Source organism: Lepidochelys olivacea (genome assembly GCF_965140295.1).
Source record: "Lepidochelys olivacea isolate rLepOli2 genome assembly, chromosome: 4".
NCBI lineage: Eukaryota > Metazoa > Chordata > Testudines > Cheloniidae > Lepidochelys > Lepidochelys olivacea.
Genome location: NC_140414.1, coordinates 113,280,188 through 113,306,417, shown reverse-complemented (window position 1 = coordinate 113,306,417; position 26,230 = coordinate 113,280,188). Strand labels below are relative to the sequence as shown.

General features: G+C 41.5%; 1 protein-coding gene across 2 annotated transcripts in view; it reads right to left on the bottom strand.

Moving 5' to 3' along the window:
* Positions 1–5,509: 5,509 nt before the first annotated feature.
* Positions 5,510–26,230, bottom strand: part of SEL1L3 (SEL1L family member 3) — a 61,581-nt gene continuing 40,860 nt past the window's right edge. The window contains exons 17-25 of one of the 2 annotated variants that reach the window (XM_084625428.1): positions 25,473–25,556; positions 21,254–21,344; positions 21,064–21,148; positions 18,899–19,008; positions 17,477–17,604; positions 9,620–9,722; positions 9,453–9,525; positions 8,495–8,552; positions 6,538–6,677 (exon numbers count right to left, since the gene is read on the bottom strand). In XM_084625428.1, coding sequence (XP_084481554.1) covers positions 6,671–6,677; positions 8,495–8,552; positions 9,453–9,525; positions 9,620–9,722; positions 17,477–17,604; positions 18,899–19,008; positions 21,064–21,148; positions 21,254–21,344; positions 25,473–25,556 — 739 coding nt within the window. In that variant the 3' untranslated portion in view covers positions 6,538–6,670. Of the gene's footprint in view, positions 6,678–8,494; positions 8,553–9,452; positions 9,526–9,619; positions 9,723–17,476; positions 17,605–18,898; positions 19,009–21,063; positions 21,149–21,253; positions 21,345–25,472; positions 25,557–26,230 lie in introns of both variants that reach the window. The other variant, XM_084625427.1, reaches the window with a different exon arrangement.

The window sequence follows — 26,230 nt, the reverse complement described above, 5'->3', positions numbered from 1 at the left end:
TTGTTTGAGTTTATATCTGCTCCAAATACTGGTGCAATAAAGTTTTGACCCTTTCTAGTGCAAACAATATTTGATAAAGTTACAAGAAAGGCCACATAAAAATTATGGGCACAATAAAAGGACGGATTATGCAGCTTTTCTGTTTGCTGGGTCTCTTCCCTGCTCTCTCAAGCTGCCATTCAAGGGTGGCAATGGGCCCCCGTTCACCTCAGAGGAAATGGCGAGAAGCACTGGCAGCTCGGATGTTCCTTCGTGATGGATGAGCGATAAAGGTAGATGAGCGATGATGAGCGATAAAGAGCGATAACGGACACAGCTAGACATGAACAAATCAGAGAAGGGAACGGGAAGAGGAAAGTTGGGGACAAGAGCAGGGATAGAAGAGAGCCTGGAGAGTTGAGGCGTTTTGACTAAACAATGAAGATTAAGTGATAAAAGAGCCAAATTTATAAAGGTGCAGACAGACACCTAGTGGGCTTTACAAAGTGCTTTTACAGCATAAGAACCTAGGTCCCACTGAAAGGCCAGGAGAGTTAGGCACCTAATTCACCAATGTGCTTTTGAAAATCCTAATAGATTTACTTGGGGGACTTATTATGGTGTGTGTACAGCACCTGATTAGGCACCTTGCCATTAAGTGGAATTCACAACCTCGAGATAGATGCCTTGGCTCCCCATCCAAGGAGAGTTAGGTGCCTAACAAAGCAATTCACAGACGCAAGCACACTAAATGGAGAGCCACTTAAGCTAGCAAATAGGAAATGCTGAGCAGAAGGGTACAGCCTAAGGCACACCCAACTCTCAAAGGGAGTTAGGCCACCAACTTTGGGCTGCAGGGAGATTCCTTCCTCCATTGGGGATTCGCAGCCGTTATCCCTTTCCTGGCATTAGGTGCCTAAATCAGGTCACTCTTTTCTCAAGTGAAAGCAAAGAGGAGGTGGGGTGCCCAATTTTACCCAAGAGCCCAGTGGTTAGCACATTCACCCCAGGATGTGGGAGACCTGGGCAGGGGTGTCAGAATAGGGGGAGCCAAGAGGAGATGGCACATTCACTTTTTGCCACAGGCCCAGCCCCCTGCCCCTCCTGTGCCTCCTTCCCCCAAGGTCCCACCCCCTGGCCAGTCCCAAAGCCGGAGCCCGGCCTGGGTAAGACCAGTCCAGGGAGCCTGGGCAGTTGAGGGGAGCTGCAGACCCTCCACCTGTGGACTCTCCACCTGCCCAGGGTGGGGAGGTCCCAAGAGCAGCCCCTGAACTGTGTCCCCGCCCCCTGTGTCCACTGCCCAGGGCAGATGGATGGTCTGCAGCTTCCCACAACTGCCTGGGTGGCTCTTACCTATGGCCTGGCAGTGGGTCTTTGGCCCCCGAGACCCTGCTTCCAGGCCAGGCTGGAAGCCAAAGCCAGGTCGGGGTAAGAGCCACACGGGCAGCTGTGGGGAGCCCCAGACCTACCACCTTCCCTGGAGGGGGGTGCCCTGGGCGTGGGAACACAGGCTGGGGGCTGCTTTTGGGACACCCCTCCCCGACCAGCTCTGGCTTGACCAGGGGGACAGGGCCTCCACGAGAAGAGGAGGGGAGGGGGCAGGGCCTCATCCTCCCCCACTTTTAGAAACAATCCATCACCCCTGGGCTTGAGTTCCAGTCCCTGCTCCTTTGAATACTGGAGGCTAAAGCAGCTGCTGAAGATGTCTACCAGATCGGGCCCTCCAAGCAAGCCAGAGCGGGGGATACTTAGCCTGTGAATCTGCTGCGGCTTAAGTGTGAGTTAGGCACAGAGTTGCTCAGTGATCTCAGGATTGAGGGTGTGGGCATGTGCACCAGCAGAAATGGAGGTGCCCTGGGAACTTTACTGGCAGAAACATAGACTGGGTAATTTAGGCACCTACAGCATTAGGCAGAAGCTGCGCAGGAGTATTGAGGATCTAAATTTTGGATTCAGGTACCAAAAGTGGCATTTAGGTGCCTATGTTCCCCCTTGTGAATCTGGTCCAAGGTGCCACAATCTGCATCTTTAGGCCTCTAAATATCTTTGTAATTCTGCTCCAAAATGACCATGAATGTAATATGGGATTTTCATAAGTGCTCAACTGGCGAAGGAACACAATGCCCTTTGAAAATCAATAGGATTTACATGCTGTTGAAAACCGTATGCCTAGCAATATCTGCAATAAAATACTTGAACTGCATTATTTATATCCTTGTCATCAATATTTATTTTGATATCCTATACATCATACTACTTCCTGCATGAAAGCCAAGTGTGGTGTAAATGTCTAACAAAAGCAGGCTTATGGGAGTGCAATCACTACTTGACATGAGTTCTGTGCAAGGCATATACTGTAAATGCACAGAGGCTGGAAGTACAGAAGATATGCTGTTTTATTCTGCATCAGGTTCAGACACGTTGCTCCCGATTCACATTTTCACTAAAATCCCTTAACACTGCAGCATACAAAGGGCCTTAAAGTTTATTTGTGCCTAGAGTGGTATAAAGGGGCCTTAGAGCATCTAGATGGGTCAGGAATTAGGTTGCCTGGGGCTGCTTTAATGCACTCTAACTTGCAAGTGTAGCCAAGCCCTACGACTCAGGCCCTTGGTCTTCACTCCCAAGATTTTGCATAGTCCCAGTCCTGTTTACATATCTGTCCTACTACACTCTTGCTCATGTACTACGTTCAGTCTACTCTTCCAGGACTGCATAGCCTTTAGGCACCTTCTCTCACTCAGGATTTGGGGCTATTTTCCATGCTGTTCTCTGTCTGGGCCATCTCCTTCTGCCCAGCGCACTAAATAGTCTTGCTCTCATCCAAGATCCCCTTTAAAAACTCGTACTTGCCTGCTTGTAAAATGGCATGGATCTCAATGGTGCCATACAAGTATTAAGAAATGTTTCATATGTATGAAATTTATTTAATTTCAAATATAAATATACAAAAGTGTTAGCATCGCTGGGCCTAATTTTCATGTATGCTTATGTGTAACTACACACTCCAAAACACACACAGAATTGTATGCTTAAAGTTCATCCCCACGCAAATTAGGAGATAGCATAGTCCAGTGGCTAGGGCCACTGAGAACACCTGAATTCTGGGTCTACTCTGCCACTAACTCACCCTGTGACCCTAGGTAATTCACATGAGTGAATTTTCAGCATGTCCTTTAATTTTTGGGTGTCTGATTTGAGGCACCTGTGGCCTATTTTGCAGAAGTGGGGAGCACCTGCAATATACATTGATTATAACTGACTTTATTTGTGTAAATCTAGGTCTTAATTTCTCTGTATTTCAATTAAACCATCTGTAAATTGGATATAATTGTCCATGTTTCTGCTAATAATAGGAATTCCTATCTCTTATTTAGCACTTTTCATCCATAGAGCTCAAAGGTCTTTACAAAGAAGGTCAGTATCATTATCTCCATGTTTCAGCTGGGGAAACTAAGGCACACAGCAGTGACGTGACTTACCCAAGGTCATACAGCTGGCAAGCAGCCGAGCTGGGAATTGAAACCACGTCTCCTCAGTTATAGCCCTGTGCCCTATTCATTAGGCAACACTCCCTTTTATCAAAGTTCTTTGACATTATTGTTATCATTAGCTATGGCTAACTGGCCATTTGCAGATACAGACACCCATTTGCCTACTCCTTTGTTGTAACTGTGCACAAATTAGATGCACAATTGTGCACCCATTTTGGAAAAATCAGGTCTCTAATACCTTGCCATGTTTTCATTTTTATTTTGCTGCAGGTGATGTTAAGTTGAAACCAATAGAAAGATAGGAAAGAAACCTCAGACCTGGTTATGCATGTTACTATTTGAGTGATAGAACATTGCTAGAAGCAGCTATGTTTGTGATGGATTATTGCTCTCTCTCTCACACACACACACTTTATTTTCTAGTATGAAATGAAGTTAGGTTAGTAACTTGTTTTTGGTGCTATATTTCTGAGCTCTTTCAGCACTCTTTATCCAACTTAAATCTTAAAAATGGGTTATACAAAATATAAACTTGAAGAATTCTATTCTCTGCTCTAATTTGGGAAAACTGCTTTTAAATATAACTCAATCGATAATTTTCCATTTCAGACTTAATATTTTCCTGCAACTACTCAGTTTTCTCTCTTTAAAAAAATCCCCCAACTGCTGGTTGTCTAGGTTTTATAATAGTAATAACTTTCCAAAAATCAGTTATTATCACAAGTAAAGGACAATAACTTAATTAAATCGCTGTTATTTCAGCATTAATTAATTCCATCTTATTGTAAAGTAGTATGTATCTTCACATTACTTGATCATTAATTACTCTTCACATGGCTTCCGCTGTAATCATAGAATAGTAGGACTGGTAGGGACCTCGAGAAAACAGGTGCTGACTTTTATTTTTTGCAGTGGTTGCTCCATCCCTGCTCTACCCTGAGGCCCCATGCCTCCTCCGCCCGCCCTCCTGAGGCCCTGCCTTTGCTCCACCTCTTCCTTCCCCCACTCCACTCCCTCCCCTGAGGGCTGCTGCTCACTGCTCTCTGTCCTCCCACGAGCATCTGCCACCAGCAGCCCAACAGCCGATCGGTGGCCCCCGCCCAATAGCTGTGGCTGGTGGGTGCTGAGCACCCCTTATTTTTTCCCGTGCTTGAGCCCCTGAGCACTCACAGAGTCAGTGCCTATTCCTTGAGAGGTCATCTAGTCCAGTCCCCTACACTCATGGCAGGACTAAGTATTATCTAGACCATCCCTGATAGGTGTTTGTCTAATCCGCTTTTAAAAATCTCCAGTGATGGAGATTCCACAATTCCCAGGACAATTTATTCCAGTGCTTAACCTCCCTGACAGGAAGTTTTTCCTAATGTCCAACCTAAACCACAATTTAAGCCCATTGCTTCTTGTCCTATCCTCAGAGGTTAAGAAGAACAATTTTCCTCCCTGTAACAACCTTTTATGTACTTGAAAACTGTTATCATGTCCCCTCTCAGTCTTCTCTTTTCCAGACTAAACAAACTCAGTTTTTTCAATCTTCCCTCACAGGTCATGTTTTCTAGATCTTTAATCATTTATGTTGCTCTTCTCTGTATTCTCTCCAGTTTGTCCACATCTTTTCTGAAATGTGACACCCATATCTGACGCAATACTTCAGTTGAGGCCTAATCAGCAGAGTGGAGTGGAAGAATTCCTTCTCATGTCTTGCTTACAACACTCCTACTAATACATTCCAGAATGATGTTTGCTTTTTTTGTAACAGTGTTACGCTGTTGGCTCATCAAACTCAAAGGTCTGAAAATGTTTTGCCTTTTGGCTTTTTGTTTTTTCAATGAAAAGTCAAGATTTTCCATAGGGGGAAAACCCCATTTACTGATGAGCTTTTCTGAAAAGGCTACAAATAGTGGAGCACTGCATGATGAGATTACCTGAACAGATTATATCCTCTAAAGCTAATTTGTGGCTACAACATTTGTGTAGAGCTATCCTATCTGTAACTCAAGACAAAAAGACAAATAAGCCAGTTACCATACAGTCAGCAATAGAAAAATAATTTTATTTACTCTTGTAAATAAAGCAGTGCAAAGAGAGTAGTTTTAACTGACAAAAATGCATAGATGGATACAATTACATACGATTTTTATGTGTACACACACCCGCTGAACACAGTCACTCCTTTCCTACATCCACTCACTTTGCATAGCTTTAAAATCAGACAGATGAGATCTATGCTCTGTATGATTACTTCCTGTACATTCTGTTATCCTGACTGTCCTAACTAGCATTTTTATTATTTATCATCATTTGTATTACTGTAGCCTATTGGACCTCTAGACATGGAATCAAAGACCCCATTACACTAGGTGCTGTATAAACATATTAATTAATGAAAACGACACCTGATCAATAATTTAGTTCAAGGACAATCTAAGATCTACTGTAAGACTGGAGAGAAATCCCTTCCTATATTACCCATATAAGAATTTGAGAAGAAACTGTTCACTGATTTACTGTGACACTTCCATTTTTTTTGTATTTTTTCGTAAAGGGAGCTGCTCCCTATAATCAGTCGCTCTTGTTCAGCTACCCAATACATTCAAAGCAAACAAAGACTGGCGCCAAACCTCCAGGAACAGGGCTACAGGAAATTTAACCTTGCGTCTAAGTGTGGGCAAAGACTGTTTAGTAAAATATCAGATACCGTGGGTGAAATCTTAGCCGTACTGAAGTCAATGGGAGTTTTGCCACTGACTTCAAAGTGTGGTCAGGATTTCACCTCTGTTTTTCTATTCCCATCAAAAACAAGACCATACAATGCATTCAGATGTATAATCTAATGAGATAATCAACATGTATTCTTGGTTTGGGTTTTTAAAATTTCCTTCTCCTTTATAAAATAGATAGATTAGATCACTGGGTTTGCCCAGCTGTAACTAAGAGCAGGATTTAGCCCATGAAGTATATAGTTAATACCATTCTATACAGTTGTGAACTCTTAGTATTGTAACTGCTCAAGACCATGCCTTCCTAATGTTTGCTTTGGAATTCCAATCTTTCAGAGAATTACACCTCAGCTGATCAAATGGGGATGCTGAGCTAAATTGTTCGTAAGAGTAGATTCCTCTTGCTCTGATCTAGTGTCACTGGTGTTTTCAGTGGAAGAATGTACATCTGGAGATTGTTCTGGCCTTGGTGTCTGAGAATCATTGGCTGTAGAAAAAACACAAATACAGAATAAATATTGAAATGTAGTACTATATATAAAGTATACACGTACATATCTGGCTTCCACACAATCATATAAATAAAACTACATGGAAGAAAAATCAAGTATTCAAAAATTAAGAAATGTCAAAATAAGTAGCCCAATGTAACTTTAACTGTGTCCCTTTGTATGTATGCATTACGATGGCCCCTAAATTATATCAATTGCAGCTGGTAATAAAGGACAGGGCTTTCAAAATGAAGTTTATAATGCATCTGTGAACAATTCATATATGTTGTAAGTCTTATTTCTTAATAATTCAGTATACTTTATATTAATAAAGGAATATTTGTGATTATAGGGGATTATTTTCCAAAACTTAACAACGGGGTGTGTGAACTGCAGAACACACCCAAGTATTGAGCGCTAACTGCCTCGTGTGGTCACTGCTAGTGCAAAGTAAAAGGTAGCTTTAGAGAGAAGACTACACTAATGTGAACTAGTATCTTTTAGTTTGCACTAGCAGTGTCGACACAGGGCAGTTCGTGTGCAACATTTTGCTGTAACGCTGCAATTCACAACCCCATCGTCCACACAGTGGCACAGTGTAGACATAGCCCTGATTTTACTTTATTTTGTTACAGTAATAAGCCTGTCACCATATACCCATTCTATGAAGATTAGACGATAACATTTTTAAGTTTGCAAGAAAATACAATATAATGGAAACCCTCTTTCCATAATTTGTCCATATTTCTTCCACAGTTTGCTGATCAAAAACTGTCTTGTCCTTAGATACGTGCCTGCCTTTGCTCTCTTCTTTAATTTGTGGCTGATCATGCTCTTCAGCTTTGTTGACCAGTGATTTACTATCTATTGCACATCATGAGCACTTTTCCCCCTAGACAATGTTTTTTTGTCTGTAATATTCCTTTGAACTGAAAAAAAATTTCTAGGAGACTGAGGGCTGATATGTGGCCCCAACATTGATTCTCTACTTCCTCCCTATCAGAAAAGAAAGCAATGGACAGGATTTTCCAGTCTGTTAGATCCATTTTGACCCACTCTTGCTCTTCTGTGACTGATTCTTTACGGGTGTAAAGTATGAGCTTCCATCCACTGGTATAAGTCAGAGTTGCTCTCCAGTAACTATTACACTGGGACCTAGTGGCATGGGATGAGGGAAGCCCAACTGGCTCCACTGCCCACGCATTAGGTGGAGCTCAGTCAGGGTGCAGAATACAGCCCACTGAATCTAATAGCAACAATCACCTGAAGTCATAAACTCATTAGTCTGACTATTCACAAGGTGATAGGTATAAGGACTATAAAAGGAAATGATCTATTCCTTCCAGTTACTATTTCTTAAAGTTAATGCTATACTAGGAATCTTCATAACCACTGCCTTAACAACAGGTTTAAATTAGTCATCAGTGCTAGGTTTCATTCAGACTTCAGTAACTAATGTGATGGTCAAAGCATCAGAAAGGCTTAACACAAATGGTAACAAACAACAACAACAAAAAGTGGTAATAAGCATAACCTCTCCTGTGATACTAATTATGTCTCTGAACCTTTATTTCAAGGATAGGTTAAAAATCCTCTTACTGCTGCTTAACCCAACTCTAGTTATAGAAAAATATTTTACTAGAATAGGACACATGAAATTGACATTACTGAACTGTCTGTTCGTTATTTTTTGTTTGTTTTATTCCCATTATTCTAGTTAACTGTACTTCAAGAAGAGATGAGGAAAAGAGATGTGCATGGGGCTGGAAGGAGTGATTTGTAATGTAGATTCAGAGAGCGAAGTATGTATTACTTGGAGAAGTGATGACTACGAAGGGCCATGATAACAAATATCTGATGGGTGTGAACATCTGAAAGGGAGAGGAATTACACAATTAGGACGGTACACTGGGTATGACTAAGAGTATGAAAATTCAGAATGCATTAGGCAGATAAAATTCCTAAAACGAAAGTTTAGGCTGGATATCAGGGAAAACAGCTTAATAGTGAGGTGTATTGTGGAATACTCTCCCAAGGGTAGTGATAGAAGACAGATCAATTGGAGCATGTGAAATCTTGCTGGGAAAAAAACACACTAGAAAAAGTATAGTAGGGGGTAGTCCTGCACTGGCAGAGAGATGGGCGCTCTAATTACTAGATCTTTTCCCATTTCTGTGACTATCATTTCAAATAGAAGGAAGCTGCAGTTTTCAAGCTACAATAATTATGTTAAAAACAGCCAAGGCCTTAGTAACAAAAGCCCTTAATTCACTTATACATCCATTAATAGCTTTTTGGAGGATGAAAAAGTAAAAACAGTATCTTACTTAGGATGCTGAAATAAAACAGAGCGCTACAATGCTATACAACATAATAAGAATGATTTTCAGATCCTCTAATCAAATTGCGTTTGGTTAAAATTGGTGAAAGAATGGTGAAATTGTTCCGGGGAGTGGGGGGAGGATGGCAAATATCAATACACAGTTCCAAATTACTGATCTGGTGCAAAATTATTGTTCTGCGCTTAAGGCCTGAGTCTGCACACCCTTACTCATGCTGATGCTCTGAAGGCAGTAGGACTACTTGTGTGAGTCAGATCTACTCCTGCAATTAAGAGACTGAATTTGTAGGACATTACTTGCTTTAAATTATATATGAACTGCATGCTGGCACCAAATCTTGAAGTCTGTTCTATCTTTAAAGTTCCCTGTTTTATGTATAGAATTATTTTTTTTCTAGATTATTTCAGCCTGACCATGGCAAATACTTACCAGACAGAGACTGAAAATATTGCATTGCAAATGCAACCAGTATTGACACAAGAAAGGTTCCCATGAAGTAGATCTGCAATAAGTTTAGAAATGTGTGTTAGATCAATACAAAGGTAGGGCGCTGGCTGTAACTGTACTGATGAATGTGACAATGGAATAATACATACCAGAGTAGAATGCAAAATGTTATTCCAGAAAACTCTTAAGTAAAAATAAAGCAAAGCTAATGAGCATGGATTAATTAATTCTTGATTGCTATGAATCCAGCACCTATAAACAAAAATAAAAAATGGTGTTGAATCTTTAATATTACTGTTTGGTACTTCTATAGCAGTGGGACTACAAGAAGTAAGAATGGTAGCATTGGGCCCTAAGTGACTTATCCAAAGTTGCACAGCTACTCGATAGCAAAACTGGGAATAGAGCTCTCATCACTGACTCACAGCTCTATGCATTAACCACTAGGTCATCCTTCCTCATTTATCTATAAGGTGATTCTACAATGTTACAAATTACTGAGTGAACTTTCAGTACATACTGTACTTCACTTACAGGGTAGAATGGGAATTGCTTTATGTGGTATCAAGGAAACCAGCTCTCTGTAAGTAAATGGAACTGATATAATGGTTACGTATCCGTAACTGGAGTTCTTAGAGATGGAATCTGCGTAGTCCTACTCACGCGACGCACCAGCGGATGCAGCTGAGGCGGTGAAACCTTCTTGTAGCAGTGCCCCTAAGTGTCCCCTCCTTACCTTTCTCTTCTGCATTCCTGCAAGTTCTGAAGGTGAGGCTATAAAAGAGGGTGAGGCTGCCTCCCTGCTGCCTCAGTTCTTTCCAACCTTGCCTTCTCAAGTCAAAATTCTATTAGGATTCCCAGAAATGTGGGTGAATATGCAGAGTCCATCCCTGCAAAACCTCCAGTTACACGTAAGTAACCTCCATTTCTTCTTCACGTGTTTGCTGCGCAGTCCCACTCACAGGATAGTTTGGCGAGCAGTACCCCATAATGGAAGGTGGGACTCAGAGTCCCAATCGAATAGGGATTATAGTACTGCTCCACCAAACTACTCCATCAAACAGTAGACCCAATCCAGATGCTAGGTCTAGGGAGAAGTTTTGTAAAAAGTATGTGTGGAGCTCCAAGTAGCAGCCCTACAGAGCTCTGCAACTGGGACGTGTCTAAGGCAAGCGATGGAGGTAGCAATTGCTCTGATAGTATGACCTAACCCCAAGAAGGGGTGGAATGAATACTAGTTATAGATTTCCCCTATGCTCGATCTAACCCCACTAGATAAAGTCTGAAGAGAGTGTGTGTCTTTTATGGTTGTCTGCATATGAAATAGAGACTGGAGGATTTCTGAAATTCCTTCATTCTATTAATAAAGTAAGCCAGAGCTCTTTTAGCATCTAACATATGCAGCTTTGACTCCTTTATGAGAGTGTGAACCCTCGGGGGAAAAAATCTGATTGACATGAAAGTCAGGTACCACCTTGGGAAGCAATCTAGGATTAGGGCACAGGCCACCTTATCCTTGTGGAAGATACCTGATGAGCCATGTGGTGGTAGTTTACTCATTCACCTAGCTGAGGCTGTGGCTACTATGAAAGCAGTTTTTATAGATAGATGGTACAGACAGCAGTCTTCCATAAGCTCAAAGGGAAGTGTCATTAGCTGTTTTAGGAGTAAATTGAGATCCCATGATGGTATTGGATCTTTTATTTGTGGATATATATTGGCAAGTGTGACCCAGGGACCTCTGGGTTCCCACTGGCAGAGGGCACAGTGGGGCATAGGGCTACATGGACCCCCTGGATCTGGTCTCTACATGATCGTTCATCAAAGGGTCTCATATAAGGTCTCTACTGAAAGCCTGTGTCACACGGATCATCATATCCATTGCGAAATGTATGGATGCATAATATGTAATGAGTTATGTATATATACACTGAAGATAATGCTCTTAAGGTTTGTGAATTGGGGTTGGTCACCAAGAGGTGATAAAACAAGTTTCTTTCAGGTGGGAGATGCTCTAGATGTCTGTCTGTACGTAAATTGAGTATTGGATACTTCACAATGGATGTCTATTTACAGACTGAGTAAAATGCTAATCAAGAGACTGCAAAGTCTACAGAGGAGTTTTTCTGCAGGAAAAACAACCAGCAGGGGATATACTGTTTGCAGTGAAGAAAATGGATGGTTCAAATTATTTTGAGGTTGCACAGGTACACCTAAACCTAGGGGACAAGCTGCCAGTGTGTTTGTTTTATGAATGGAGGATCACAGCCAATCTGGCTGTTTAACCCTGGGGGTGAGTCTTGGAGTGGGCTAACGTTTAGGAGGCAGGAGATTGTCTTGTTAGTTAAATTTAGGCTACCGAAAGCATGTTACTACTTTATTTTATATGTAAATATTTATTTCCATTAAGTCTACTTGCTTCTTCTTGAAGTTCTATTATTTGTTAAATAAACTTTTACCTGATTTCAGTATAACCATATCTAAGTGCTATAAATTGAGGTGAGCAGTGATCCTGAGATGTAACTGGTAAACTGAGGGGTACTGTTCCTTTGGGAATAGCAGATCTGTGAATTCTGTGAGTGTCCAGGGACAGGACAATCCAGGGGTATGACCCTTGACAGGCACAGACAAGGTTTCCTCACACTAAAGGCAGGTGGTGGTGAGGTGCCTCACAACCCTGGGACCCCCCAGGAAGCATCACAGCAAGTCCCTTCATAATTTTTCTAACTGTATTATGTGCAAAGACAGGTTTGCAACCCTGCAAGGTGTGGATCTCATCTATAGATTTCTTTAACGACAATTCATGAAGTTCTGTTACATCTCTGTTCAGCTGATCTACCAGGCTGTTGTCCTTGCCTGCTAGGTGTAGAGCTATGGGATAAATGTTGTGCTGGATATGTCAATCCCATAATGCAACTGCTTCTTTGCACAATTGGGAAGCGTGAGACCCTCCCTGTTTGTTGATATAATCTAGTCATTGTGTTGTCTGTGACAATTGCATTACCTGTTCTGGCTGTGAGGGAGACATAATTTGAGAGCCCAATGGATTGCTCTCATTTCCAGGTTATTTATATGCAGTGTCTTTTTCTGAGAACTCCAATGACCTTGACCTGTCAATTTGCTGAAATGTACTTCCCATCCCTGTTGGAGGCATCTGAGGTGACTATTTCAGATGGAGCTGGAGAGTTGAAAGCTACCCCTCTCAGAACATTGTAACGTTGAGTCCACCATGTCAAGGATAGCAGTATCTTACTTGGAATGGTCAACTATATGCACGTGCCATCTGTGCTTGGTCCGTAACTTAACATCAGCGAAAACTGAAGACTTTTCATCCTGAACTGAGCATAATTTGTGACATAAGTGGCTAAACCCATGAAGCCTAGAAAGAACATGACTCTAAGTGGGATCTTGATGAAGCACTCTGTAGTGGATTGATGCTTCAGGTATCTTTCTTCTAATAGAAAGGCTCTGCCCTCCAGGGAACTGAGACCTGCTCCTATAAAAGGAATCCTTTGTGTAGGTAGCAAAAGAGATTTTTTTTTCTTGCTTATCACAAGTCCTAACCTCTTGAAGAGGGAGCTTGTGTAAAGTTTGCAACCATGGAAAGGTACTTTGTAAATAGCCATGAGACAGTAGATGGGTAAGATTTAGTACTGGGACTGGTCTTGTCTAACCAGGAAATGAAGATATTTTTGATGCCTGGATCTGATGTAGATATGGAAGTACACATCTTTCAGACTGAGAGCTGTAAACCAGTCTAAGGTGGTCAGGAAGGCTATGATGGATGCTTGTGTCAACATGGGGAAATGGATTTTTTTATAAAGGAGACAGGCCTTCCATAGATCTAACATTGCACAAAGCCCTCAGTCTGTCTTTTGGTATCAGAAAATATCTGGAGTAGGAACCTTGTCCCTTGAATTCCCTTGGCACCTTCTCTGTGGCTCTTGATTCCGACAAAGAATGGAACTCTGATCTTCACACCCTCTCTTTTGAGAGGGTCCTTGAATAGGGATAGAAGTGGCACACCAGCCAGGTGGAGGAAAGGAATCGAGTCGATGGCATAATCACTCAGTAATATCTCCAGAATTCATTTTGGATGTGATGTCATTGCGAGCACTGACATAATAGAAAAGTCTGGAAAGATGGCAGGGATTGGAAAGAGGTTACAGGTTGGTCTGAAGCTTCTGATCATCATGTCAAACTTGAGGTCTGATGTTTGAATTTGATGTTGCAACTGATGGTTGTTTTCCCTTCATTTGGGGCTTAAAAGGCTTTCTCTTTTATGGCTGTGTAGAAGAAGGCTTCTGACGCTGAAAATGACATATTTCTGAATAATAAGATGATGAGGAAGGGGGATAGAATTTTCCATGATACCTGAAGACAGGTCTCAAACTCCTTCTCCTCTGAGCTAGGTAGACACCTAAAGGTCTTGCAGTAGACCTCATGACCTTCATCTTCTCCAGTATCTCCTTGGCCTTATTACTAAATAACCACAAGACCTCTGAAGAGAAGATCTTCTACCTTTGATTTGGTTTCAGGTTGGAGAAAGAAGATCTGAGCCAAGCATGTCTGTACAGTGTGATAGCTGAAGCAATCACTCTCACTGCTAAAACTACAGCATGAAAAGAAGCTCTAACCATATTTAGCCATTGCCTGCCCCTGTGTTTTCAAGGTGTTGGCCAGATTCCTTAGCTCTTTGGGAAGTGCTTTGGCAAACATGAACATCTTTTTCCCGTAACTGATATTGATAATTCAACATCACTGCCTGGTAACTTGCTACTCTAATTCTGAGCTATGCAGATAAAAATACCTGTCTACCAGCTGCATCCATCTTCTTATACACCCTGTCAGAAGGTGTGGAATGTGATTGCCCTCTTCTGGATCTTTGTTCCACCCCTGCCACCACTAGAGACTTAGGGGTATGGTGTGCCTGAAAGAATGGAAACTTCTATACCAATAGATAGAATTTGTGAGCTTTTTTCAATATAGCCTAATAAAGTGACGGAGTAGACCAACTGTCTTCCCAGGCTGCAATAGTTTATCTAATATTGGAAAGATAATCTTATTTTAAAACAGGATGGAGGTTTCTTCCAGTGTGACTGATGGAATTGCAGTGCCATTGCCATTCTGTCCACAAGTTTGTGGAACTGTAAAGCATCATCAGAAGGAGAGGAAACTGAAGCAACTCCAATATTTTCATCCAGGAAAGATTCATCATCCAAGTTCTGGCTCCAATTCTTGACAGTCCACCTGAGCTGTAGGCTCCTCTTTTTCTTCTGAAAGAGTATCAGAAATTATGGTAGGAGACTGAACCTTGAAAGCAGGAGAAGTCAACTGATCTGGGAATCTCGGAGATGAGGAGTGAGCCATTTTCTGACCCCTCGTGGGTGAGGGGTTCTGACAAGAATTCAGAATATTCCTATACTGTCTATGTGAAGGCCAGTGGGGTCACCTAGCCCACAGTGGTATCTGCCAATCATGCCACTAACTAAACTCAGGCTTCAGGTCATATCTAGGAGGACTTGTTGTTTTCTAGACACCAAACCTAGAAGTCAGAGTAACAGTCGTGTTAGTCTGTATTCGCAAAAAGAAAAGGAGTACTTGTGGCACCTTAGAGACTAACCAAACCTAGAAGTGTGTTCTTTCTCATAAGCATGGAAACTGGGTGGTATGCTGGTATGCCTAATGTGAGACAATCCCTACTCAGACTGTGGATACAACCTCAGATCCAATTGGATCAGACACAGATTATTGGAGAAACTACAGGACATGGCATGTGTAAAACTGAGAAGGGGAAACAAATTTATTGGTAAAACCACAGGGTGTGTTGGGGAAGAAAGGGAAGTGTCTTATTGTCTGTGAAAACTTATCCAATGTCTTCCTTTTCTCTTTCTGGGAGATCTGAGGAGGATAACTAGTGGGAGCTTTCCTATTATCTCCCTTAGGGGAAGAAATCATTTTTGTCCTTTGTAGATCTGACTTTGCATTTTATGGTGCTCTTGTGATATCACTGTAGAGACTGGGGCAGTTTGGATGGGTGATGTAGAAACAACTGTGGGCTCTGGAATGATCTTCAGATCCGATGTGAACTTCAGGAGTGGTGGATGGCTCTTAAGCAGGGATTTATCCTGAGCTAGAATCTATCTTAGACTTTGATTTAGGATCCAATGTTCTCTGGTCTGGATCTGATGGATACAAGAAATGTCCTGATTGTGGTTTGGCCCTACTAATGGGAGCCTTCTTGTCTCACACAGTTTCCGAGACCAGCACCGATGAAGTCTGAGCGTGTTGAGGTCAGATCCAATCATCTGCGAACTTACTGCACTGAGGTCTTGGATCCTGATTCTGGGCAGATACTGGAAACTTTTGAATAGTGCTCTTCATCTTCTTAGTCCCCAATGGGTCAGGAGCTGACACTGGCCTTTTCAACTTAGATACGGACTCTTTAGATGAGCTGGATTTGGGAGGTTTTGCAGCCAGAGCATCTTGCAGCAATAAGGCTTGCAGCCTGTTCTAGCGCTCCTTGTAAGTTCTTGGGTAAATGTTCTGCAGATGGAGCACCTTGAAAGAGAGTGCCTTCTCTGAGGCATGCTGTGTATCTGGTATGGGCATCAGACACCGGGAAGACTGCTGGACAAGACATGCATCTTTTGAAGCTAGGTCTCTTAGCTTTTGGATCCGCCATAGCACTGATAGTCAGAACTGAAGGCTTAACTAACTATCCTAAGAATAAAAATCTAACCACTAACACTGACACTACACTAAGCTAAGGCACTGAGTTCTTTTAGAGAGACAGATCCGGGAGAAGTTCACATCTGTCTGCTGCTGCAGCTGAAAAGAACTGAGGGAGCACCATGCCCCCTTTTTATAGCCCTGCCCTCAGAATGTTCAGGAACGCAGAGGGGAGGAGCAGGAGGGGCGTGTGTGCACTCTAACCGGCACTGCTACGAGAAGATTCCACTGTCTGAGCTGCACACACTAGTGCAGGGGTGGGCAAACTATGGCCCGCGGGCCAGATCCAGCCCTCAGGGCTTTGGATATGGCCTGCGGATTTGCCACCCCTGTGCTGGCGTGGGCCCCATGCCGCTCCGGGAAGTGGCCGGAACCATGTCCCTGCAGCCCTTGTGGGAGGGGGGAACAGAGGGCTCGGCGCGCTGCTGTTGCCTGTGGGTACCTCCCCCGAAGCTCCCATTGGCCAGGAACGGTGAACCGCAGCCAATGGGAGCTTCGGGGGAGGTACCCACAGGCGCGCGGAGTCCTCTGTGCCCCCTCCCCCAGAGGCCACAGGGACATGGTGCTGGCCGCTTCCCAGAGCGGCGCAGAGCTGGGGCTGGGCCCAGGGCAGGCAGGCAGGCAGGGAGTCTACCTGCCCTTGGTGCATGCCGTTGCCACCCCAGAGCCGCTCCAGGTAAGTGGCGCCAGGCCGGAGCCTGCACCCCAAACCTCTCCTGCACCCTTCACCCAATCCCCTGCCCTGAGCCCCCTGCTGCACCTTGCACCCCACCTGCACCCTAACCCCCTGCCCTGTGCCCCCTCCCGCACTGTGCACCCCCTCCTGCACCCCTGCCCCAGCCCTACATTCATGGCCCAGCAAGCAATTTCCCCACCCTGATGTGGCCCTTGGGCCAAAAAGTTTGCCCACCCCTGCACTAGCACATCGCGTGAGTGGGAACATGCAAAAGTCACTTGAAGAAAAACCAGAATTTCCAAAGTGAAAGCAGATAAATGTCAGCATGTCGTAGCAAAGCAAGCAGATAAATAGATAGAAGCTGTTCCTAATTCAGTACTCTATATTATTTCTCATATTTGTATTTAAAAGGCTATGTTAGGCATTTTACAAATGGAACAGGTACAAATTGCTAGAACCTAGTTTGGCAGTAAAATTTAAGGCTACATTGTGGGATCAGAGTACTCAACTAGTCCCAGTGACATTTGCAACAAGTAATAATGTGAGTAAAGATAAGAATTCTAGCTCTTGGTATTGAAAGATGAATATATAAACTCACCTTTGATAAAGTTCCTCAAGGATGGAAATATTACTAGAATGGAGAGTCCTGTTGATCTCTAAGTGATCTAAAATGTAGGGAGGAATGGAATTACCCTCTTCCATGAGAAGGGCCAAATTAAAGAATCCCTAAAAATACATAAAATATACAATTATATAGAAGAAGATACATGAAACTAAGGCCTGATCCTGCACCACTGAGCTCAATGAAAGTTTTATCACTGACTTCAGTGAGAGATGGATTGGGCTACTGATCAGCATGTCAATAATTACAATTACTTTTTTTTTACCTTTTTCACTTTAATATCATATGGTTCTGTGATCGTCACTGAATAAATGTGAGCACCTTATTTCTCCAAGATATGCTCATGTGAACGATACATTTACAAGAACATCATAAACAAGAAAACATTCCCCAGGCTAATTCTAATTCATCTTAGTGTAATGATGAGCTCCATTTTCTCAAACTAGCTCACTAAGGATCTAAGCTTTTCATCCCTAGATCCTGTCTAACTACAGCAACAATTGAAGAGCGCATCATGCCGACATATTTTATACAAAGCCTGAAAGCAGAAATGGACCATGTTCTATTCCCAATTAGTCCCCTCCCATGTAACCCTACTGACTTCAATGGACGTTGCAATTGTGTATCTGCAAGGAGAATTTAGCTGGAAATGGCTTGGGCTCTGATCCTGCAACAGCATCTGCTTGGACAGACCTCTGACTTCAGTGGGACACTTCAGAGGTACAAGGGTCTGTCTGTGTGAATGCAGTTGCAGGATGGAGCTTTGATGTGTCTTTCCCATTTAAAACTGAAGACACTTGTTTCTCTTTGCTTTCCATTTTAGCTGCTGTTGCAGACACTGGCAGCTTTTTGTTTCAAGATCCTTGGGGTGGGTCCCAACTCTGGTAACTGCTCAAATCACGTGCAAGAATTTTTCTGGTGTCAATGAGAGTTCCATATGCCTAGGAGAGCAGAATACGGAAGAATATCTGCTATGAAGATCTGAGAACAAAATGCTGCCCAGTGTTAAATTACTCATGTTTTTGGTACAATGTCTTGGAATAACTTGGCATTATGAGAGCATATATGCTGAAGTTTTTTGTTCATGGGAACATACTGGGCCAAGTTCATCCCAGGAGTAGCTCTTGGCTTTAAGGGAAGTGCATCATTATTATTAATTTGTATTACAGTAGCACCGAAAAGAGTAACGATGAACTAGGCTCTTCACCTTTAGCCCTAAAAACATCCCACAGGCTAATTCTAGTTCATCTTAGTGTGAAAGAGCAAACTCGTGACACAGATCATACTTTAAAATAAATGATACATTTATACCAGTAGGTGTGTTTGCTGCATGTGTGTATCATGGTTTGTTCCTAGAAATGTTATTTCAAGAAGATATTTTTATAACAGTGAAGATACCTGTGAATCTCCCTCTAATGCAGCTTGTGAATACATCTGCGCTGACAGCTCAAGGTCTTTAGAGTGGTTCTGGTAACCATAGTAATAGAAGTCTCCCATCTTCAAGTAAGCTGTGGAAGGTAACAGTAACAGGGCATTACAAAATATTTGTATAGAAAGAATTGAACTATTAATATATTTGAAGAATTTACTGAATTTTCCATTCAGAGCATTGTATTATGGATAATCATAGTTTCTCTCTGCTTAAGATTGTGACCTTCTTTCTATGCCAAGCCCATAGGGTCTCTAACCTCTGAAAAAAACACATTTGGAATGAAATTTCTCATGGTTCTTCTTCTGTCAGGGAATAGTCTTAGGAGGACATTTCAGGTTAATCAGGCACGGCGTTTTGAAGAGACAAGTTTAATTAATAAATGGTTTTCCTGCTCTTGAAAAAATTTCTAAGAAGACTGTGCAGCGTAATCTCTACCACAAAACTAACAATAACCTCCAAAAACCCCAGACCTAGAAACCCTAGACCTTCAAATTGTTTTATTCATTCGGCTTCCTAAAGAGACCAGCTGTGAAATCCTGACTCCATTTAAGTCAAGGGATGTTTTGCAATTAATTTCAGAAATCTGATGAACTTTAGATGCTTCTCTGGCATAAGACTGTGCTCATGAAGTCTGTAAGTTCTGGGAGCCATATCACAAGATGTTACAAGCTCCATTAGAAAACCCTGTGGTGTTCGTAAGTTCCAATGGGTGAATCACTCTGGACTGAGTTGGATACAGGCACCACCAGTGTGGTACTGGATTCAAATACGTTATTGTTTTTCTGTTTCATTGAATAGCTTGCATTATTTTTATACTACACTTATAATAACAACAACAAAACATTGTTACAGAATGAAATCTACAATTGTATCAGTGTTTTTAAATACAGGGTAAAATTTTCTAAAGTATCTAATTGACCTAGGAGACTAAGCGTCACTGAAAGTCACAGATAGATTGATTGTAAGGCCAGAAGCAACCAATAGCTCATCTATTCTGAACTCCTGCATAACACAGGCCATAGAATTTCTCCCAGCTACCCTGTATTAGGCCCAATAACTTGTGTTTGACTAAAGCATAATTTCCAGAAAGGCATCCAGTCTTGATTTATAGACCTCAAGAGATGAAGAATCCACCACCCTCCTAGGTAGTTTGTTCCCATGGTCAGTCACCCTCACTATTACAAATGGGTTCCTTATTTCTAATTTGAATTTGTCTGACTTTTAACTTCCAGCCATTTGTTCTTGTTATGCTTTTCTGGGCTAGATTAAAAAGCCCTTTAGTACCCACATATTCTCCCTGTGAAAATACACACCATAATTAAGTCTTGATCTTCTTTTTGATAAGCTAAACAGACTAAGCTCTTTAAGTGTCTCACTGTAAAGCACTTTCATTTAAGGGCATTTTTTCCAGCACGCAAATCAGTGACTTAGTCACTTCTGAAAATAAGACTTAAGTCACTCAGGTGCTTTTGAAAATGTTATTCACTATCTTAAAAAAAGTAGGAAATTCTCTGACAAACTGCATTAAGATATAGGTAAGCCTGCCAAGAGATATACATTTCTACTACTGAAATTCCGGTTGAAACACTGCAGTTATAAAAGAAAAAGGTGTGAATGGCAGGAGTTTCTAATTTAAAGTTTCCTTTCTGAAAAGGCTTCTCTGCATATTTCTGGGGGACCAATCCTGGGTCCGGTGGTCCAAAAACCAAGGAAGGGCAAAGGTAGCTTACAGCCATTTTGCAGTCCCCACTCCTCCACACTCAGTTTGTGTCATGTGCAAAAAGCGAGACCCCTCCCCCATAATCCATCCCCTTTCTTTCCTTAATTTGCTCATTAGCATAAAAACTTCACACTGTATACACACTTTTACATTTTCATTGTAACCAACAATGAAAACTGAAATCCTATTAAGATCTGAATTAATAAAAAGTATAGGAGTACTTGTGGCACCTTAGAGACTAACCAATTTATTTGAGCATAAGCTTTTGTGAGCTACAGCTCACTTCATCGAAAGCTTATGCTCAAATAAATTGGTTAGTCTCTAAGGTGCCACAAGTACTCCTTTTCTTTTTGCGAATACAGACTAACACGGCTGTTACTCTGAAACCAATAAAAAGTATGCTATACATACCAAATGAGGGAGCATTGATTTGAGATATGGAGAAATTATAGTATCGCCAAACACAATTAGTAGCTAAGTATCTTCTTGCTAGTTCCTGGAAAGAAAAAGAGTGGATCCATTTATATCACAGGAAAGTTATTAGTATTACAGTATCACTAATGATTTTAAAGGACCATGTATTATGAATAAATGTACTTACTGGTTTCTCTTCACAGATATGTGCTAAGTTTGTCTGTGACACTTCAGTCCCAGCCTCTGCTGCTAAAACATAATACAGCAGAGCTTCATGCCTAAAACAGAGGACAGAAATAAAAAAAAAACTGAAATCACCAGGATTTAGCTATAGTTAGAACTACCAAATAAATTCTGAAACATCCATTGGGCAAGCAGAATTTGTGAGCATGGTTTAGAAAGAAATGAATGGCTATTCCATGCAAGGGCTACATCTACTGGCCACATTTGGTATAACAGAAAAGAATTTGGTTTTGGGTGGTTTCAGCATCTTCTCTTCTGCTTTGAGGCAGAATCAGCTCCATGTAAGGTTCTACTCTTTTAAAGTACACCTGAAAGAATGTTTGGTGTGTAAGGCTGGATTATGACACTTAAGTGAGATGGAGTGGCCTGTTTCAAGATATAACCCTGAAACAAACAAACAAAAACACGTTTCAGAGTAACAGCCGTGTTAGCCTGTATTCGCAAAAAGAAAAGGAGTACTTGTGGCACCTTAGAGACTAACCAATTTATTTGAGCATAAGCTTTCGTGAGCTACAGTTCACTTCATCGGATGCATCCGATGAAGTGAGCTGTAGCTCACGAAAGCTTATGCTCAAATAAATTGGTTAGTCTCTAAGGTGCCACAAACAAAAACACACCACACACATATACATCACCATCATCACAACATGGACCTAACATTACATTTCCCAAATTTCACTTCTGCTTGTATGCGCCATCTCTTTTTCCTACACTTTGTCTATCTAGCTTGTAAACTCTTTGGAACAGTGGTGTTTGTGTGTGCATGTACACATGAACAGCATCTAGCACAATGGCACCTCAGTCCTGGCTGTGGCTTCCAGGCACTATTGCAATACAACTAATAAAAGTCAACATCACATTTTCAGTAACTGGCAGTCTACTGGGGACTCTGATCCTGACGGGAGCTCCTGTTTCCTCTTCTCCTTCACTCATGAAGGCCAAGCCCCACCCAAAAAATCACGACTGGCTTTTAAAAATGAGGGTGATTTTTGTTTGCTTTCTGGTTTTAGAGCCTCTAGGAGTCACATTTTCAAGCTGTTCTCTGCAAACATTAAGGCTAGAAACAGGTTTGTGGTCTTTTAAAAGAAAACAAAGTTTCTCATATAATTGCATGACTTCAGAGGCTTAAGCAAAGAGACCCAAAATAATAATAATTAATGTTTTTCATCAGCAGGTCTCAAAAGTGCTTTACAAAGGAGGTCAGTATCATTATTCCCATTTTACAGATGGCGAAACTGAGGCACAGAGGAAAAAGTGAGAGTTGGCAGCACTGTATACCAGCTGCCCCATGCAAATAAGCAGGCTTTGCTCCTGTTTTCCTGCTTATTTGCATGGGACAGATTCCTAAAGTATCCTTTTTCAGTGAAGAGTCTAAAGCCCTGTAGAAACAGCTGGGACAAGGAAAGTCAGCACCAAATGACTAGTCAGCTCTCCGTGCATGACCCGCAAGTATTTTGAGGATTACCAGTGGCCACCGGATCAGTTAGGGACCTCTAGTATATGCAAAACATTTTGGTCAGCAAAACAGTATTTTAAGATTGGGACCCAATGTGTCTAGCAGCAAACTGTAGCAAACTCCCTGACCTCTGCAGCAATGTCAACACTAAATTCTCCAACAAATTGAAATTTCCACCTCTGTGTGAGATATATATGGAGACAAATTCAAAACCAGAGGTTTTTCATATGAGCTAAAGATCAGAACGATTAACACATTGAACAACGCAAAACTTCCATAACTAACACCAGTCTTTGCAAATGACTCTCTAAATATTCTGTGCTGTCTCAAATCTAAATGAATAGTGGTAGGAAATCAAGAGCCAGGTGGCCCACCTGCAGAAACCAGCTTACAACTCCTAGCTTTTGAGGGACTGCAATTATAGTTTCCCATCCTCAGTTATCTGCACAGAACTCCAATTGACTTCAGTGGGAATGGCCTAGGGTAATTGAGGACAGAATTGGGTCAACAGGGCCTATTTCACACAGGCATCTTTTCTAGCACCCTGTAAAATAATGGGACTAAAATAGGGCATTATTTAAAATAAACGATTAGAGCTGATTAAAGGTTTGCACATGATAAAGTGCCACATAAAACTAAAAGGAAGAGTGCTTCCAATTTGCAGAACACAGAGGTCAAGTTGTCTGATTTGCATGAACATGCATTAGGAATATAAACCCTCATATTTTAGGATATAAACCTTCTTCTAGGACTAACCACTGCTAGGGGCAGGATACTAGATAGCCACTGGCCTCATCCAATATGACACGCCTTATGCTCTGGTGCCTGCATGCAGAAACTAAGATGCTTATGTCTGCAAATGAGCACGCATGCAAAAGTGGACCACAAAAGTGGGCTGCATGGAGACTCCGTTGGCTGGCTTGTTGGACATTGTAACCTATTTAATTTTGGGGGGAACATAACCAAAGCTCTTCATAATGAAGAACACAGCTAAGGTAATAACATGTGTTTCTATGTTTTGGAAGAAGCTTTGCTGTCAGTGTCAGCTTGTGCTACCAATGCCTGGGACAGAATAATGTGTAAAACAATGTGCCTAGGACTAGAGATACTAAGGTCTACAGTGCCGTGCATGACAAGGACCATCTCAGCTCAGCAGTATGTGTTTGTCTTCCCTGCAGCCCACTGTAAGTTCTGGCTGCCTCCAGCCTTAGGTCTCTAGAGGAAATTTTAGACAAACTAAAAAAAAAAAAAAAAAAGTGCTAACTGAAAAAACACACGATGAAGAGAGAATAAAATATGACAGTTTTGGCTGTTTGTTTTTTCCTAAGATTACTCTCACAAAGCCCTAGAAAGGCGTCAGGGCAAAAGCAACCATTTTGCTGTCATTGTGCCGATGCAGCATAAACGTTGTTTCTCAGTTATTTACTTTCATAAACCTCAGAATGACCTCCCAAAATACCAGCTCACACCAGCTACATGAATATTTTGGAAAGAATGTGCCAGACAAATACACAGGGACTGATTAAAAAAGTATCTAATATGAAATCACAAAATTATACAACAGAAAGAAAGCAAAATTAAAAGAAAGCAAAATATTGTTTGGGGAGAAGGAGAGAATGTTAAGGTTAAATGCCACAGGAAGTGCCATAAAATCCACCTGGAAACCATTAGGGAAACACGTGGGCTGTTGACATAAGTTAAATATCATAGAGATTCTAGGAGACTTAGGTTCCTGAGTGGCTAAGTCACTTCTGATATTTTCAAAAGCAGCTAAGTATGTCTTGACTTTTTGATTCTGGGCTTTTTGTGACAGGCATTGCATTTTCCTGTGTCTTTACACTGCCTTGCACAATGGCCCATGGGATCCCAATTCTGATTGCTTTACCCCCTTTAATATAATACTAATTTTTAATAATGTTTAGTGGGAACAGTTTTGACATCAATCTGTCTGTCTGCACGAGTATCTCCATTTATAGATCCATTTCACCTGATTCCAGCAGTGCTGTTGAATGCCTAGCCCAGTGTCTGATGGAGACTGGGTCATGGATGAGAACTAAGTGCCTGAAGCTCAATCCAGAAAAGACTGAGGTGATGCTGGGTTGTTTGGGGAAAGCAGACAGATGATATGGCAAGGCTAATATCTGCCCCTTTGAAAGAGGGTGTTCACCCACCATTTGTGATGGTGTTTGCACAATTTGGGGGTTGTGTTGGATTGCCACCTGCTGTTGGATGATCACATAGCAGCAGTGATGAGGTTGGTGGTTTGCAGTGTATGTCAAGGGTGCTTTGAATAAGTGCTCCTTGACTTAGAGTTTGTGTAAGACTGAAATACAAAATCAATTACATCAATTGCACCTACAATTTTTTTGCACACAAAAAAATTCTAAAATGAAGGAGGCCAGGTTTGAAAAAAAGCTACCCATAATTGTGCTTTGTCTACAGATCAGTGAAAGACAACCTTTCTGTATGGTCCTGGTTTTGATGTGTTTTATTTCAGTTGTATTTATTCTCATGTCAAAGACTTCCTGGGTGAAATTCCAGCTTCATTAAAGTAAACAGAAGTTTTGCTATTGACTTCAAGGGGTCATAATTTCACCCTGGGTGTGTGTTGGGGAGATGTTGCATCGTTTTACCACAAAAGTTTATAAAAATAAATCACATACATAACAACCAATTAGTTTTCAGACACAGTGCAGATCAAACTTACCAGGACAATTCCAAATAGGCATTGAGAGCTTTTCTGATTACATGTCCCAAGTACCCATTTTTTTCTGCAATATGTTTTGCCCAGCTGTAAAAGAAGAAACATGACAATAAATGAACACACACATTTCACACATCATAGTCCAGTGCTATTCTCACTGGGGCCAATAGGACTTTTGTCACTGATTTAAGCAGGTGCAGGATCAGCCTCTTTGTCATTAAAGGCATACATTTCTATGATATATTTAGCCCCTGATGTGGTATTAACGTTGAAATGTCCAAAGGTAATATTTTATTTCTGTAACATTTTACATGTAAATTTTGGTACAGCATCAAAACAAAACTCCAGGTCAAATTCAACATATCAAAAGGTGGCAATTTATACGCTGGTTATGAATGGGTCTCTGTGTAGGTATAAGTGGCAAAGTAGCCTAACTTATACTAATTCATAGATTTTTAAGGTCAAAAGGGGCCATTAGATTACAGTGGTTCTCAACCTTTCCAGACTACTGTACCCCTTTGATGAGTCTGATTTGTCTTGCATACCCTCACTTAAAGACTACTTGCTTACAAAATCAGACAAAAATACAAATGTTGCAGCATACTATTGCTGAAAAATAGTTTACTTTCTCATTTTTACCATATCATTATAAAATAAATCGATTGGAATAAAAATATTGTACTTACATTTCAGTGTATAGTATACACAGCAGTATAAACAAGTCATTGTCTGTATGTAATTTTAGTTTGTATTGACTTTGC